The sequence below is a fragment of the Schistocerca nitens genome, chromosome 5 (genome assembly GCF_023898315.1).
Source record: "Schistocerca nitens isolate TAMUIC-IGC-003100 chromosome 5, iqSchNite1.1, whole genome shotgun sequence".
NCBI lineage: Eukaryota > Metazoa > Arthropoda > Insecta > Orthoptera > Acrididae > Schistocerca > Schistocerca nitens.
The window spans coordinates 382334671-382351064 of record NC_064618.1 but is presented as its reverse complement, the minus strand read 5'-3'; the positions used below and the strand labels follow the sequence as shown (position 1 = coordinate 382351064).

At 42.9% G+C, this 16394-nt stretch overlaps 1 protein-coding gene across 1 annotated transcript in view; it reads left to right on the top strand.

Annotated features, from left to right (window-relative positions):
• Positions 1-16394, top strand: part of LOC126259313 (actin-related protein 6) — a 111275-nt gene that overhangs the window by 19445 nt on the left and 75436 nt on the right. The window contains exons 2-3 of the mRNA XM_049955990.1: positions 12576-12693; positions 12781-12973. Of these exons, the coding sequence (XP_049811947.1) occupies positions 12576-12693; positions 12781-12973 (311 nt within the window). The remainder of the gene's footprint in view (positions 1-12575; positions 12694-12780; positions 12974-16394) is intronic.

Genomic DNA, 16394 nt, shown 5'->3' with positions numbered 1-16394 from the left:
GTAGGAAGTTCAGATGACGATATTCAGGGATTTTAAGGGCAGTTCAGTATTTTAAGCAAAGAATTTCCTTGTAGTCTGGCTTTGCAATCTAATAATAAAAGTGGTAAAAATTTTATTGAAAAATGCTTAAAAATTAATGTGTGTCTTACAGTCCATAGCGTCTTACAGTCCTTAAAACATGGTATGCATGAAATTGTATGATTTTGCATGGCGCACCATAAAATCCAGTAGAATTGATGACTTTCACAATTTGATGAGTTCAATACAGTAATTTTATTTTGGAGTTTTATGTTAGAACTACAGTAATATTTGTGTGTTTGGTTTAATTTCTCTTCTTCAGAATCACTTTTCTTGGTGTTGCTAGTCTACATTTTATATTCTCTGTACTTTGGCCATCATCACTTAGTTTACTGCCCAAACAGTAAAATTCATCTAGTATGCTTAGTGTTTCAGTTTCTAGTCTGACTCCCTGCATTTGTTGATGTTCATCTTATAACCTCTTTTGAAGACAGTGTCCACTCCATTCAGCCGCTCTTCCAACTTCTTTCCTGTCTCTGGCAGAATTAAAATGTCACTGGCAAACCTCAAAGTTTTTATTTCTTCTCCTTGAATTTTAATTTCTTCTTCATATTTTCCTTTAGTGTACATTTCCATCTGCATCAATACTCTGCAAACCACCGTGAGGTGCGTGGCAGAGGGTTCATCCCATTGTACCAATTAGTAGGTTTTTTCCTGTTTCATTCATGTATGGAGTGCGGGAAGAATGATTGTTTGAACGCCTTTATGCGCGCAGTAATCATTCTAATCTTATCTTTAAAATCCCTATGTGAGCAATAAATAGGGGGTTGTAGTATATTCCTAGAGCAATAATTTGAAACTAGTTCTAGAAACTTTGTTAACAGACTTTCTCGAGATAGTTTACGCCTGTCTTTAAGAGTGTTCCAGTTCAGGTACTTCAGTATCTCTTTGCCACTTTCCTACGGATAAAACAAACCTGTGACCATTCATGCTGCCCTTCTCTGTATTGGTTCAATATCCCCTTTAGTCCTATCTGGTATGAGTCCCACACACTTGAGCAATATTCTAGAAGTGGTTGCATGAATGATTTGTAAGCAATCTACCTTGTAGACTGTTTGCACTTCCCCAGTATTCTACTAATAAAGTGAAGTCTACCACCAGCTTTACCCACGACTGGACCTATGTGATCATTCCATTTCATATCCCTGGGTATTTGTATGAGTTGATAGTATTGTTGTGGGATACAATTTTTTTTTTCTTCATTTTGTGAAGTGCAAAATTTTAAATTCCTGAACATTTAGAGGAAGTTGCCAATCCTTGCACCACTTTTAAATCATATGAAGATCTGACTGAACATATATGCAGCTTCTTTCAAATAGTGCTTCATTATAGATAACTGCATCATCTGTAAAAAGCCTCATTTTATTGTTAATATTGTCTGCAAGGTCATTAATATAATACATGAACAGTAAGGGTCTCATCACACTTCCTGGGGCACACCCGAAGTTACTTCTACCTTTGACGATGACTCTCCATTCAAGATAACATGATGTGTCCTTCCTCGCAAAAAGTCCTCAATTGAGCCACAAATTCCACTTGATACTCCATATGATTGCACTTTTGACAAGAAGCATGGGTTCGGTACTGAGTCAAATGCTTTTCGAAAATCAGGAAATACTGCATCTTCCTAATTGCCTTGATCCAAAGCTTTCATTATGTCATGTGAAAAAAAAATACAAGTTGAGTTTCACATGATCGATGTTTTTGGAATCCATGCTGGTTGACATTGAGGAGGTCAATCTGTTCAAGATATCTCATTATTTTTGAGCTCAGAACATGTGCTAAGGTTTCACAACAAACCGATGTCAAGGAACTGGACACTAATTTTGGTGCCATTAACGGCCTTTATATACAGCCAGAATTTCTTTGGGTTCTGTGATAGATTACTTGACAATATTCTGCTACTTCAATCATTGAAGGCTTAACACATTGCTATCTTGACAGCCAAATGTGTTTCATTCAGCATCTATCTACAGCCCTACTCATTGTTTTACATTTATTGTGCAGTAATCTCTTTTTTTTTTTTAAAGAAGTTTCTTTACAGTGACTGTATACCATGATGGTTCCCTACCATTATGAACTGTTCTACTGGGTACATATTTATCCAATGCGTTGTCAACTAATATTGTAAGTTTTTTGAGCCAGAGTTCCTGTACATGCTTTTGCACTGTGCTGAAAGTTTCAAGATCCCCATTGACATATTGCACTACCGATTTTTTATATAGTTCATTGCATGTATATATCTTTCTGCATGTTTTAGTTGTCTTTTGTACTTTGGTAATCATAGTTGCCACAACTGTGTCATGGTCACAGTTTCAATTTGGACATTTGTTTCCATTAGAGCTGATATATTTCCAACATAAGTGGGGTTCCTAACTATCTGTTCTAGATTTTTTTCAGAGAAGGCATTTAATAAAGTTTCACAGAATTTCTTGTGATGCTCACCATTAAAAAAAAACTGTAATTTTCCCACTTGATTGTTGGATGATTAAAGTTTTCACTGATGATTACACTATGATGGGGGAACTTGTGTACAAGTTTTCTCTAAAGTTTTCGGTTACATCAGGAGATGTATCTGGTGACCAATAGAAGGATTCAACTATCGTTTTATATCCAGCCTGATACCAAGTCTTGTCCAAACAAAGTCTTGTCCAAGCAATCTTGCATGCGACTTCAATTTCTGTCTCAGTGTATTTGAGTTTCCTGTCTACTGCAACAAGTACACCACCTCCATTTCCCATTTGCTTGCTCAATATGCAGATTGAATAACATCAGGGATAGGCTAAGGTCCTGTCACCCTCCCTCCTCAACCAATGCTTTCTTCTTGCGCCCTTTGATTCGTATAACCACAGTCCGATTTCCATACAAGTTGTTTATAACCCTTTGCTCCCTCCAATACTTAGAGAAAGTAAACAAAAATTTACTTTAATTTTCATCTTCTGTTTATGCTTGATAAGCTTCTTCATGCACATTTCAATTCAGTTTGTATTTACCCCGCAGATAAAGACATACAGTTATACATTAAACTGAAACAATAACCATATGGAAAGGATTGATCACTACTCATCACAGAGTAGGCATTGAGTTGCAGTCAGGCATACCACCTTTGTGCATTGAGTAATAATCTGTCGTTTCTGTATAAAGATAGGTTGTTACTCACTGCATAGAGGAGGTTGTTATTCCATCCTAGACTTTCCATTGTTTGATTTAAGCTAAAACAATGTTTATTCCTGAATGATGGGCTGCACTGTTGCTTACCAAAACAGCGAGCAAAATATTGTATTGGTGTCCATGACATGTGATTCCATAATCATGTACAGTAATTCTGCATTAATTATTATACATAAGTTATGGAGGAACCGATAAAATATATTCATTTAAAGAGAATGGTTTTATTTCTGCTAGCTTGATGATAATATAGCTCTATTTGTATGTTGTGTTTTATTGAGAAAATTTATAATGCTGGAAGCTAGTTAAAAAAGTTAAGAAGAAAGATTACAATTTAGCATTTAGAGGAGGTGCCAAACAACTGATAGGGACATTAGAAATGGTATATATTGCTGCATTTAAATATATTTTCCCAGTAGAAAGATCGAAGGTGCTGTAATGCATTGGCCAGTGAAATAAAACACATCAGACTTTGTATGGATTTTTATGCCTGTGCAAAAAGTGGCACCTTTGGTAAAGTTACTTAAGTGCTACTTTGGGCTCTATCTTATCCTTCATCACATGTCAGACTTCACTTATTGCATCAAGGATTATGATCCTTCATCAAGAAGGCAAAAGTGCAGAGACTTTGTCCATGTTTTCTGTATAAAGCACTACTACAGTCCAGGGGTGCAGATGAATGATGGGAGGTTCAGGAAAACTGAAGACCCACTCATCGATCATGAGTGATCATGATGATCATCTTAGTGAAGAGGATGTAACAATACAACAAGAACACAAAGCTCTTCCAGGGCTACCATACAAAGGATCACTGACCATATCTAGATCCAGTGTGTTTTAGTCGGTTGGAATGTGGACTTCTGAAACAGTGGGTCATTGCTTGTGCAGGAGAGGGAGCAATGTCATGAGCTCTGATGAATGCAGTTTGGGGTAATAGTTAGTGTTGGTTGCTGGCGCACTGTGGGTTGCTGGTTCAAACCAGACCATCAGCAATTATGTATTTCATGTTTATTATTTCTGGGAGGTTCTTGAAATATCTTACATTTGTAATGGTTGGTTGGTTTGTGGGATTAAAGGGACCAGACTGCAACGGTCATCGGTCCCTTTGTCCAAAAAATTAAAACCACCCAAAGAGAATAAAAACAGACAGCAGGAAAGATGTCAGACGACACGGGACAAGAAATACGCCGACAGAGATCAGACAAAACAAATTAAAATCACACAGAGTGTGACGGTGGTTGGCCGACCATAGAGAGAAAAAAAAAGGAAAAGCCAACCACTGAGAACACATTAAAAACTCAGTTTAAAATCGGAGGCCAAAAGCCAGAATCAACACTAAAAAACAGAAACACTCAGATTAAATGATAAAAACCCCCTGCCCGAATAAAACGTAAAACTAAGCCAGCCATAGCAGGGTCATCAGTTAAAAGGGCAGGGAGCGTGTCAGGCAGTGCGAACGTCTGCCTGAGCACAGCTAAAAGCGGACACTGCAAGAAAATGTGGACCACAGATAAAATGGAGCCGCAGCGACAGAGGTGGGTCCTCACGGCCACACAGTCGTCGTCTCCTTGACGGCACGGAGTTTGTTACGGGTGGTCAGACCGCGCCATTCAGCGTCCCAGAGCAAGATAACTTTGCGGCGTAAGACCGCCCTCAAATCAGTCTCCGGAAGGCCAATGTCTAGAGTGGGTTCACTGGTGGCCTGTTTGGCCAGGCGGTCAACACGTTCATTGCCCGGGATACCATGACCGGGGGTCCACACAAAGACCACAGAGCGGCCACAACGGGCAAGAGTATGCAGGGACTCATGGATAGCCATCACCAGACGAGAACGAGGGAAACACTTGTCGAGAGCTCGTAAACCGCTCAGGGAATCGCTACAGATAACGAAGGACTCACCTGAGCAGGAGCGGATATACTCTAGGGCACGAAAGATGGCAACCAGCTCAGCAGTGTAAACGCTGCAGCCATCCTGCAAGGAACGTTGTTCGGAATGGTCCCCTAGAGTTAGCGCATACCCGACACGACCAGCAACCATCGAACCGTCAGTGTAAACAATGCCAGAGCCCTGATACGTGGCCAGGATGGAATAAAAGCGGCGGCGGAAGGCCTCTGGAGGGACGGAGTCCTTCGGGTCCAGTGCCAAGTCGAGCTGAAGGCAAGGGCGAGGAACACACTATGGGGGAGTACGCAAAGTGGCCCGGAAAGGAGGTGGAACAGTGAAAACCGTAAGCCCGGAGAGAAGCTCTTTGACGTGGACCGCGATCGTACAACCAGACCGGGGCCGACGTTCTGGCAGATGGACGACCGATTGCTGGAACAGGAGACGATAGTTTGGATGCCCGGGCAAGCTAAAAACATGGGCAGCATAAACGGCCGGCAAACGTTGGCGCCGTAACCGCAGGGGAGGGACACCTGCCTCCACTAGTAAGCTGTCCACAGGGCTGGTGCGGAAGGCACCAGTGGCAAGTCGTATTCCGCTGTGTAGTATTGGGTCCAGTACCCGCAACGCAGATGGGGAAGCGGAGCCATAAGCCAGGCTCCCATAATCCAGACGGGACTGGATTAACGCCTGGTAGAGCTGTAACAAGGTAGATCGGTCGGCGCCCCAGCTGGTGTGGCTCAAGCATCACAGAGCATTGAGATGCCGCCAACACGCCTGTTTAAGCTGCCGAATATGAGACAGCCAAGTCAACCGGGCATCAAAAAGTACACCCAAAAACCTGTGGGTCTCCACCACAGCAAGAAGTTCGCCGTCAAGATAAAGCTGCGGTGCAGGATGGACCGTTCGGCGCCGGCAGAAATGCCTAACGCGGGTCTTGGAAGCCGAAAACTGAAAACCACGCGCTACAGCCGAAGACTGCACCTTGCGAATTGCGCCCTGTAGCTGACGTTCAGCAGCTGCAATGTCAATAGAGCTATAGTAAAGGCAGAAGTCATCAGCATACAGGGAAGCGGAGACAGAATTGCCCACGGCCGCAGCGAGCCCGTTAATGGCTATTAAAAACAGGCAAACACTTAAAACAGAACCCTGTGGCACACCGTTCTCGTGGACGTGGGAGTAACTATATGAGGCCGCGACTTGCACGCGGAAGGTACGATACGACAGAAAATTGCGGATAAAAAGCGGCAGAGGACCCCGAAGACCCCATCCATGAAGCGTAGAAAGGATGTGATGACACCATGTCGTATCGTACGCCTTCCGCATGTCGAAAAAGACAGCGACCAGGTGCTGATGGCGGGCAAAGGCAGTACGGATGGCCGACTCCAGGCTCACCAAATTGTCGGTGGCAGAGCGGCCTTTACGGAACCCACCCTGAGACGGAGCCAGAAGGCCCCGAGACTCCAGTACCCAATTCAAGCACCGGCTCACCATCCGTTCAAGCAACTTGCAAAGAACGTTGGTGAAGCTAATGGGACGGTAGCTGTCCACCTCCAGAGGGCTCTTTCCAGGTTTCAAAACGGGGATGACAATGCTTTCCCGCCATTGTGACGGAAACTCCCCCTCGACCCAAAGACGGTTGTAAAGATCGAGGAGGCGCCGCTGGCAGTCCACTGAAAGGTGTTTCAGCATCTGACAGGGGATGCCATCTGGCCCAGGAGCGGTATCAGGGCAAGCGGCTAGGGCACTGCGAAATTCCCACTCACTGAATGGAGCATTGTAAGATTCTGGGTGGTGGGTGCGAAACGAAAGGCTCCGACGTTCCATCCGCTCTTTAATGGAGCGGAAGGCCAGTGGGAATTGGAAGAAGCGGAACTAAGAGCAAAATGCTCTGCCAAGCTGTTGGCAATTTCGTCGGAGTCTGTACAAACTGCTCCATTCAGTGAGAGCGCAGGGACGCTGACAGGGGTCCGATAGCCATAGAGGCGTCGGATCTTGGCCCAGACCTGCGATGGAGAGACATGGAGGCCAATGGTGGACACATACCGCTCCCAGCACTCCTGCTTGCTTTGGCGGATAAGGCAGCGGGCCCGTGCACGCAGCCGTTTGAAGGTGATGAGGTGTTCAATGCAGGGATGTCGCTTGTGACACTGTAGCGCCCGCCGGCGATCTAATCGCTGCAGCGATCTCAGGCGACCACCAAGGCACAGTCCGTGGCCGAGGGGACCCAGAGGAACGGGGAATGGCAGATTCGGCGGCAGTAACGATGCCGGTGGTGACCGACTGAACCACCGCATCAATGTCATCATTAGAGAGAGAGGCTCAGTAGCGGCAGTGGAGGAGAACAAGTCCCAGTCAGCCTTATTCATAGCCCATCTGCTAGGGCGCCCAGTAGAGTGACGCTGTGGTAATAACAGAAAGATCGGAAAGTGGTCACTACCACACAGGTCGTCATGCACACTCCATTGGACAGACGGTAAGAGGCTAGGGCTACAGATTGAAAGGTCAATGGTGGAGTATGTGCCATAGTGCCACACTGAAGTGTGTGAAGGCACCATCATTTAAAATCTAGAGATCGAGCTGCGACAATAAATGCTCAACGGTGGCACCTCAACCTGTTGCCACTGACGCACCCCACAGAGGGTTATGGGCGTTGAAGTTGCCCAATAGCAAGAAAGGTGGCGGCAATTGGGCTATCAGTGCAGCCAGGACATGCTGCGAGACATCACCATCCGGTGGAAGGTAAAGACTGCAGATAGTAACAGCCTGTGGCGTCCACACCCGAACAGCGACAGCCTCTAAAGGTGTTTGGAGAGGGACAGACACTCTGCAGAGTGTGAACGACAGAGGCAGACGCCACCAGACACCCTTTCATATGCTGCCCGGTTCTTATAATAACCCTGATAGCCATGGAGGGCGGGGTTCGCATTGCTGGAAACCAAGTTTCCTGAAGAGCAATGCAGAAGAAAGGGTGAAGGCTGATAAGTTGGCGGAGTTCAGCTAGATGGTGGAAGAAACCGCTGCAGTTCCACTGGAGGATGGTATTGTCCATGGCGGGGAAACGCGTGACGGGACTGGAAAGGCAGATTACGCCGCTGGGTCACCTGCTGCCTCCGATGGAGCACCCGTGGAAGTGCTATCCATTGTGTCTGAGGGACCGGCGAGATAGAGGTCCTCAGCTGACACAAGGATCTCCACCTCAGACGCAGAGCTTTTAGGTAGCGGTGGAGTAGGTGCCACCGCAGGTGTCTAGGTCTTACGGGTCTTCAAAGTCGTTTTCTCTCGCTGTTCCTTTGGTTGCCGTTGTTGAGAGGGCTTATTGGGGTCAGTCTCCGGGATTGAAGAGGATTGCGAAACCTGTTGACCAGCGACCTGTGGCTTCTTCAGCCGCTGGTTGGTGTCTGCTGTGCCGCTGGTAGGAACCTGGGAAGGGAGTGACCCAAGGGATCCGTTCTGAGCGAGAGAAGCCGAAGAAGACTTACGCTTCTCCAGCTTAGAAGTGGGGACTGGTGTCCCCAGTGGTTTAGTGGGTGCTGCTCCCGAGGTAGATGGTGTGGGAGCAACAGCGAGAGAAAGGGCCCCCATCATCAAGGGGGCAGGTGAGGTCCTCTGACTCTGAGAGCTGACTGTATGTCTTGCAGCTGATGGAGCTGGAGCAGGAGTGACAGTGGAGGCATAAGATGACATCATGCGCATGGGATGTAGCTGTTCAAATTTCCACTTAGCCTCAGTGTAGGTCAGTCGGTCCAGGGTCTTATATTCCATGATTTTGCGTTCTTTCTGTAAGATACTGCAGTCCGGCGAGCAAGGGGAATGAGGCTCTCCACAGTTGACACAGATGGGAGGCGGAGCACATGGAGTATCGGGATGAGATGGGCGTCCACAATCTCGACATGTGAGGCTATGAGTACAGCAAGAGGACATGTGACCGGACTTCCAGCACTTAAAGCACCGCATCGGGGGAGGGATATAGGGTTTGACATCACATCGGTAGACCATCACCTTGACCTTCTCTGGTAATGTATCACCTTCGAAGGCCAAGATGAAGGCACCGGTAGCTACCTGATTGTCCCTTGGACCCCGATGAACGCGCCGGATGAAATGTACACCTCGGCGCTCTAAATTGGCGCGCAGCTCGTCATCAGACTGCAAAAGTAGGTCCCGATGGAAAATAATACCTTGGACCATATTTAAACTCTTATGTGGGTTGATGGTAACGTTAACATTCCCCAACTTGTCACAAGCAAGTAACCTGCGTGACTGCGCAGAGGGTGCCGTTTTTATCAAAACTGACCCAGAGCGCATTTTGGACAAGCCCTCTACCTCCCCAAACTTGTCCTCTAAATGCTCTACAAAGAACTGAGGCTTCACGGATAGAAACGAGTCACCATCAGCTCACTGTCATTCATTGCCTTTCGTTCCTCCCATGGTGTGGCCAGGGATGGGAACGATTTGGGGTCATAAACATTAGCTTTAAAATGAGCCCTTGAACGCTTAGAGACTGCTGGTGGCTGGCTGCCAGCGACAGATGATGTACCACGCTTCATTGCGGGTCATCCGCCCTGATGCCACATACTCCGACCAAGGGCCCTCCCCACGGGCGCCACCCAGCCGCAGCAATAGCCACCTGGCAGGATGGCCATTGCCGGGAGTCCTGATGCCCCAGGGAGATGGGCATCTACTCTTTGGCATACGTGGGGAGTTAACGGCGCAGGCATCAGTAGAGCAATCCCTGTGTTGTCAGGGGGCTACAACCAACAGGGTACATGGCGGCCCCACCACAACGGACTGGCTACCGTGCTGGATCTTAGGTGCAAAAATGTCCAAGGTCGTCGTCACAGCTAAAAGCAACACTGCAGAGTGCAGCGTGGTAATCGCACCCAGGGACGTAACCTCGCCCAAGAGATGGAAAACGAGCGGGACACCATTGCAACGACGAAAAAGCCGGCTAAAGGTCTCAATGCACGACGGATACAGTGCACCATGTAAGGCGCCCTTCCCCAATTGGCTCGCTCTTCGGAATAATTTAGAAAGATCGAGGTCAAACCCGAGAGGGGACCATCACATAAGGCCAAAACGTTTGAGACTCCTTTTAGTCGCCTCTTACGACAGGCAGGAATACCGCGGGCCTATTCTAACCCCCGAACCCGCAGGGGGGTTAAATTTGTAATGTTCGTATATCTGCAACATTCAATGGTTGGATAAATCTCAAATAACTCTGGGCCTAATTCAGTAAGAATGGCAGCACTCTGCTCCACCCATGGGTTAGGATTGATATTGATCTTACTCCAATACTAGAGTGTGCTGTACACAATTGTCAGACACCCTCATTGCTTGTGGAGAATGTAGTGAAAATCAATTTCACAGCTGCACAGGCAGTGACTTGCTATGCTGGTGGGTCTAGATTAGTCAGAAACATAAACAGATCCACATCTTGAGAATTTGTTGATGAGGACAAGTAGCAGCTCCCCAGCCTTAGCACAGAGGTTTCATATGGAAGTGGCCCTGTCTACAAAGGCTGAGGGAGGTGGTGGTATTTTGATAGGAACCAGGCTGCATGATCATTTGGGATGTGGCGGCCAAGAAAAAATGTATGTGCTATCACCTTGCAGTTGCAGTACAGAATCATAAGGCAATGGGAGGAATAGTGGCTGGTTGGAAGTGGACAGACATTGAGCTGTGGCTGGCTGAATCAAGTTGGCCATGGCATACCTCATCACTGCTCCTCAGACAAGATAGTCCTACTTCCTCAGTTATGAATAGTGCATAAAATTATGATGCATGGCTTCATGCTCCAGTGATAGGACTCACCAGTATCTTCCACTTGTGATGTACAGATTTAAATGTGCCCATTTTAACAGTTTTGTGTCATTTGTTGATACAAGTGCAAAGATGAAAAGAAATATGTTGTATAACTTTTAATATTTTGTGAAATGTCCAACCTTACTGCTAAACTACTAGGGCTCATTCTGGATTTTTTTCATATATAAATGACCAGACTGTCACATTGCCTTCAGTTTGTTGTTCTGTGAGAGCAGCCTTTCAATTTTTTTACAAGAACGATGAAAGAAAAACATTTCACTGGTATATATTTTTTCTCAAAACATTCGTCTTTGAAATTCACGCACTTTTGGGTATGTTTCAACACACTCTGAATATAAGAACAAATAAGTCATTTAGTGGGTACTCAAGCAGGGGGAGACTAATTTGATGTCTTTCGCTGTCATATAATCACTTGTTTGATGTGCTATGTGCCAGCTGATATTAGTATACTGAAGAACAATTTAATACATGTCTTTTTGATGGGTTTTCCTGATTTCAATAATGACTTATGCCAAACATGTTGTATACTGTTCAGCATTAATTGTTCTTCAATCCTGTAAAGCAACGGTGGTGACATGTTCAGTGTAACCAAAGAAATAAGTGATTTCCTTGGAAGTGCTTGACAAGTAAACCATTATTTTTGTTTTCAGTTCATCTTGGAACATCGAAACATTTGGTTGCTGCGTACTTTCAGGATTCTATAACTATATCCTAATTTTGTCTCTTGGTGTAATATTGTATATGGATTTTGCATTTTGTTTGTTTAATTTTTTTAACTTTTACTTAACTAACTAACTTGAGCTTGTTTTGAGCTTTGATCAAATTATGTGGAGTCCTTTGGGAACAAATAATCCATAGCTAAATTTTCAGGGAATAAAGAAGGTACTGCAGTCTTCAATGTGCCTGAGGAAGCATTGATTGGGTTTTATTTTTATTTTTATTTTTCTAGAACTAATTTTTGTCGACTTTCATGAAAATTCATCACTTGCAGAACACAGATACAACAATTTTCGAAAACTAATTGTAAATTCTTTCCCGAAGGTGACAGAATCAAAAATGGATCAAAGTAGTTGATGTTGACTGAGTTCTTTATGAAATTGTTAAAAAACCATCTTAATGTGAAGTTTACACTTTTTCCACAGCCTGTTTCTTTAGATGCTCACTATAAGCAAACTATTTGGCCAATATTTTTAGATACTATTACTTTAATAATACAAATGACAAAAGTTTAAAAAGCAGTAATATCACATCTCGATAGCACCACGTAGAGGTTGTATGTAAAAAACTTTAAAAGATGTCCCTTGTATCTGGGTTTCTGGTATGTTTTAAAAACAATGATTATAGTTGCAGTTTATACATTTTGAATGATATTGTGAATGTATAGAGAAATATGAGAGTGAGTAAGTGTGAGTTTTGTTTGAATAAGATATTTTACATGTGTAAGGGTTTTCATGTTTAACCAATTTTTTCTCAAACAGTTTAGCAGATGATGGACAGACACACACACACACACACACACACACACACACACACACACAGAGAGAGAGAGATAATTAAAACTTTAAATTTTGTGCGCCATTTATCACTACTATTTTATGAATTTTTGAAAATTTACTATCTGCAGAATCGTTCCAAACTGTATAATGAAGGCTAAAAGTGAACGAAGGAGGCCTTTTATTGGTGCCCAAGTTGAAGAATGCAGAGATGCTTCTGGACTTTTTTATATTTTGCCTTTCCAAAAGGTTTGTGAGTATTTGCGTGTACATGTGATATTCCATAGTCTACATTTAATTTTAGCTTGTAGATTTCATTGGCTATTTATCTTTTAGGGATATTTAATCAACTGGGATGTACAAAAGAATGTGTGGGACTACATTTTCAGTAATGAGTGCTGCCCAGTGAATTTTAGTGAAACACCTTTGGTAGTTACAGAACCATATCTGAACTTTAGTTCCATCCAGGAAGCAATGACTGAAATATTCTTTGAAGAATATGAGTGCCAGGCTCTCTTGAGAATTAATGGTATGTAAAAGTGTAAGAACTGTTTAGTTAGTAAGTTACATGTTGATGGTAACTGTTGGTTTGTAGTAAGATAAGGTGTTTGTGACATTGCTGCTGTTCTGATTTGAAATTTCTTATTATTTTGTGGTTTGCTGTGTGTGATGTAGGAATGTTGAGAGTTTTGTTATTAGCATGTATGCACAAAGTGTGTAACATAAAAATTATTCCATTTGGTTGGTTGGAGTGAGGGAGTGGAGAGGGTTGTGTGCAGAGTGAGGGAACACAGAGGTTGGTTATAGATTTTGAGTATATTTATCATCAATGGTGATCATTTAGCATGTGCTAATGTGCTACAGCACATTGTAAATGTCACTAAAATTATGCATAAAACACATTAAAATTATTCCATTTCTCTTCAAACGTGTGCTTGCAAGCAAATAAAACAGACAAAAACATATTTTCGCAGCGCCCTCTCTCTTATATTAAGCAACCAGCATCAAAATGGTCAGCTCCACTACAATTAACTTCTAGATGGTACACAACTGTGTTTTCGACTGCGCATGTTCTGAGGTAACAGTAACCCTTCAGGCACTGTGAGTGCTATGTTACTTACAGCACCAGATTACTAATTTTCTTTGAAAGTGTATGTATTGTATTGTGCAAGTGTATAGTATGAGAGATTCTTAAGGAGAAATTGACATAACTATGCCATCACAGGATCATTGGTGCCGCCACAGGATTTTTGGCACCATCACAGTATCTTTGGGGTCCACTGTGAAACATGGTACAGTGCAGACTATACTGTAGTGGAAAAGTATGGAAATGTGAGATTTGCAACATGCCAGTGTAAGAGTGCACAGTGTGCCAGCAACAGTGCACATTGACAATGGTCGTGGGCAAAGTGGTTTTGACATCACGTTGTATGCATTGGACATACAGTATTCAGTACGATTTCAATTTGTATTTGAAGTCTATTTTATTATCCATTAAATTCTTTGGATCACTTGGTAGGTGGACAAAATTTTTATGTCTGAATACCTGACCCTTTTTGGCCACACTAAGGCTGATTGATGAATAGTGGAAGTCATTTCTTCTACTAGTATTATCTTAATGAATGTTGTTATTTTCAAACAGTGATTGATTATTGACAACAAACTTTGTAAGATATTAAATTTACTTTTAGGCTGTTGTCAGTATGCCCAACTATTTAAAGAGCTGTCTGCAAGAGGTTCTAGAATGGACGCCACATATCACCCTTATTTCATGTTTGTGTGCAATGAACACTTCTTTCCTCAATGTCAATTTACCCCATACATGAAGTTATGAGATGTTAGTGACCAAAAGAGGAAAAGTGAGTTAACTTTTTGACATTTTCATCTCCAAAATCTTACATTATCTGTAGTGCAGTAATTGTAGAGCTTAGACATTGAATAAGGTATGTAACATGTGACTTCCAGTTTAGGATCTCATCAGTATAAACAACTAAGAATTTAGAAGAATAATGCCCAATTATGCAGGGCTTGTGTTATGTAAGAGTCCAGCTTGAATTTGATACCGTGGAATAGATTTAGTGTAAATCCTTAGCTGGTGCTGTTTCTAAATTCATACATTTTTTTGAAGTTTTGTGTTAATAAAAGGTAGTTGATGAGTTTTAAACTGCCCCAAGAATGAACAGCTGGCCATAAAGGGCTACATTAAAAAAAATGTTGTTGAGCATGTAGAGCCATTCACAGGAGACCATAATTGTGTGTAAGTGCTTTTATCTAGTTCTTCATAGCTGATGTTCACTTTTTATCCTTTTCCTTACTTAATTAATCTCTCCCTTTGTCAGTAGCTGACAAAATTTGTTACTGCCACTCCTTTTATTTTTGTTTATTCATAGACTGTCTCTTCAGAATTGACTATCCTTCCACTTTACAGTAAAAGCAAGCAGTCAGCTACATATAGTTAGTTTTCAACACTACTAGCCATGGCTCTGTTTGCAGTTTGCTATGCCTATCTAGTCAGTTGTGAGGAGATCCTTTGCATAACATGAAATGTGAACCAACAATAGTGGAATGTTTTAATTCTGGCTCATTCTACTTGGTCTCCAAATAAATGTGGTTGGAGTGAATGCTTTGTTTTAATATTTTGTTTTATGCTACTGGTCCTATTCTGTACATAAGTAGCTTGTGCATCAAATATTGGACAAATTAATTTATACACAAGGAAGATGCACAAATAGAGCTAAAGGTGAGTTATTGACACATGCAGTGAATTACTCATAATTATATTTTTATGAATCCATGTTTATGTTACAGTGCCTACTTTGGATTTTGCTTGTAACTTCAAAGATATTTAAATCAAAACATCTGACATATGCGCACATTTTTACTTCTTACTATTAATACCCATGCCCTGTAATATTATTCGTCATGTCAAGTAAAGTAACATGATACATGGTGTCATATCGTGTATCATGACACACACCATAATTTTAACCAGCGTATCATTTGTCTTATGGTGCAATATAACACAATGTGTCAAAGTTTAGGATGCATACATCCCCTCTCTGAGGTACACTTCCTATTACAGATGCACCCCCACATTTGGATACTTCTTATCGTAGGTGCCTCCCACTCTTTATCAGCACATAAGTTTATGTCTATTTGTTCTTACATCCCTACCATACCATGTAACAACAGGGTGGGTTTGGGAGAGAAATGGTCATATAGGGGAAAATTCAATCCTCCCCACCCAGGAAAAAAAAAAGTTTTAGCACCCCCCCCCCCCCCCCCAAGAACAATTTCACCTCCATAAAAACTCTTAGCTACTATGTGTATGCTCTTTAGCCATATGGCACTATATTTTGTCTACTATAGCTGGTGAACCTTCTGGAATTTGGGTACAGGATCAGGGACTTTAGTCTATCAGGGCGTATACGACCCGGGACAACCGGGAGATCCAGGAAAATCTGAGGAATTTTTCATCCGGGAGAAAACCGGGAATTTTTTAGAATTCCGGGAATTTTTCGTTGTGTTAGTTTTCAGTTAAATTTTTGTAATTTTGACTGGTAAGAATCGATACTCTAACAAAGGTTATTACTGTATCGCGCTATTGCAGAGTAATACTGCAACAATAAAACGTGAACGAGGAAAAAAAACTAAAATAAAACATTAATTGCAACGGAAATGTGCCATATACAACAAAACACAGTGCTCATACGGGCGTTTGCCAACAGAAAATTGTGTCAAAGGCTTTAGGAAGACTGTGCAATGTTTCATAACAACAAATTGCCTCCGATGAGCGTGACGTCACAACTTAGTACATTAGATTCGTTTTAGCAGTTACGAGCGGGGTCATAAGCATGCGCAGTTGAGTGGCGTGTGAGTAGCACCTTCTCCCGCTTCTGGCTACAGAAATGTGGCTGTTCGCTGTGTAAACAGTCGCAGCAAGCTGCTAG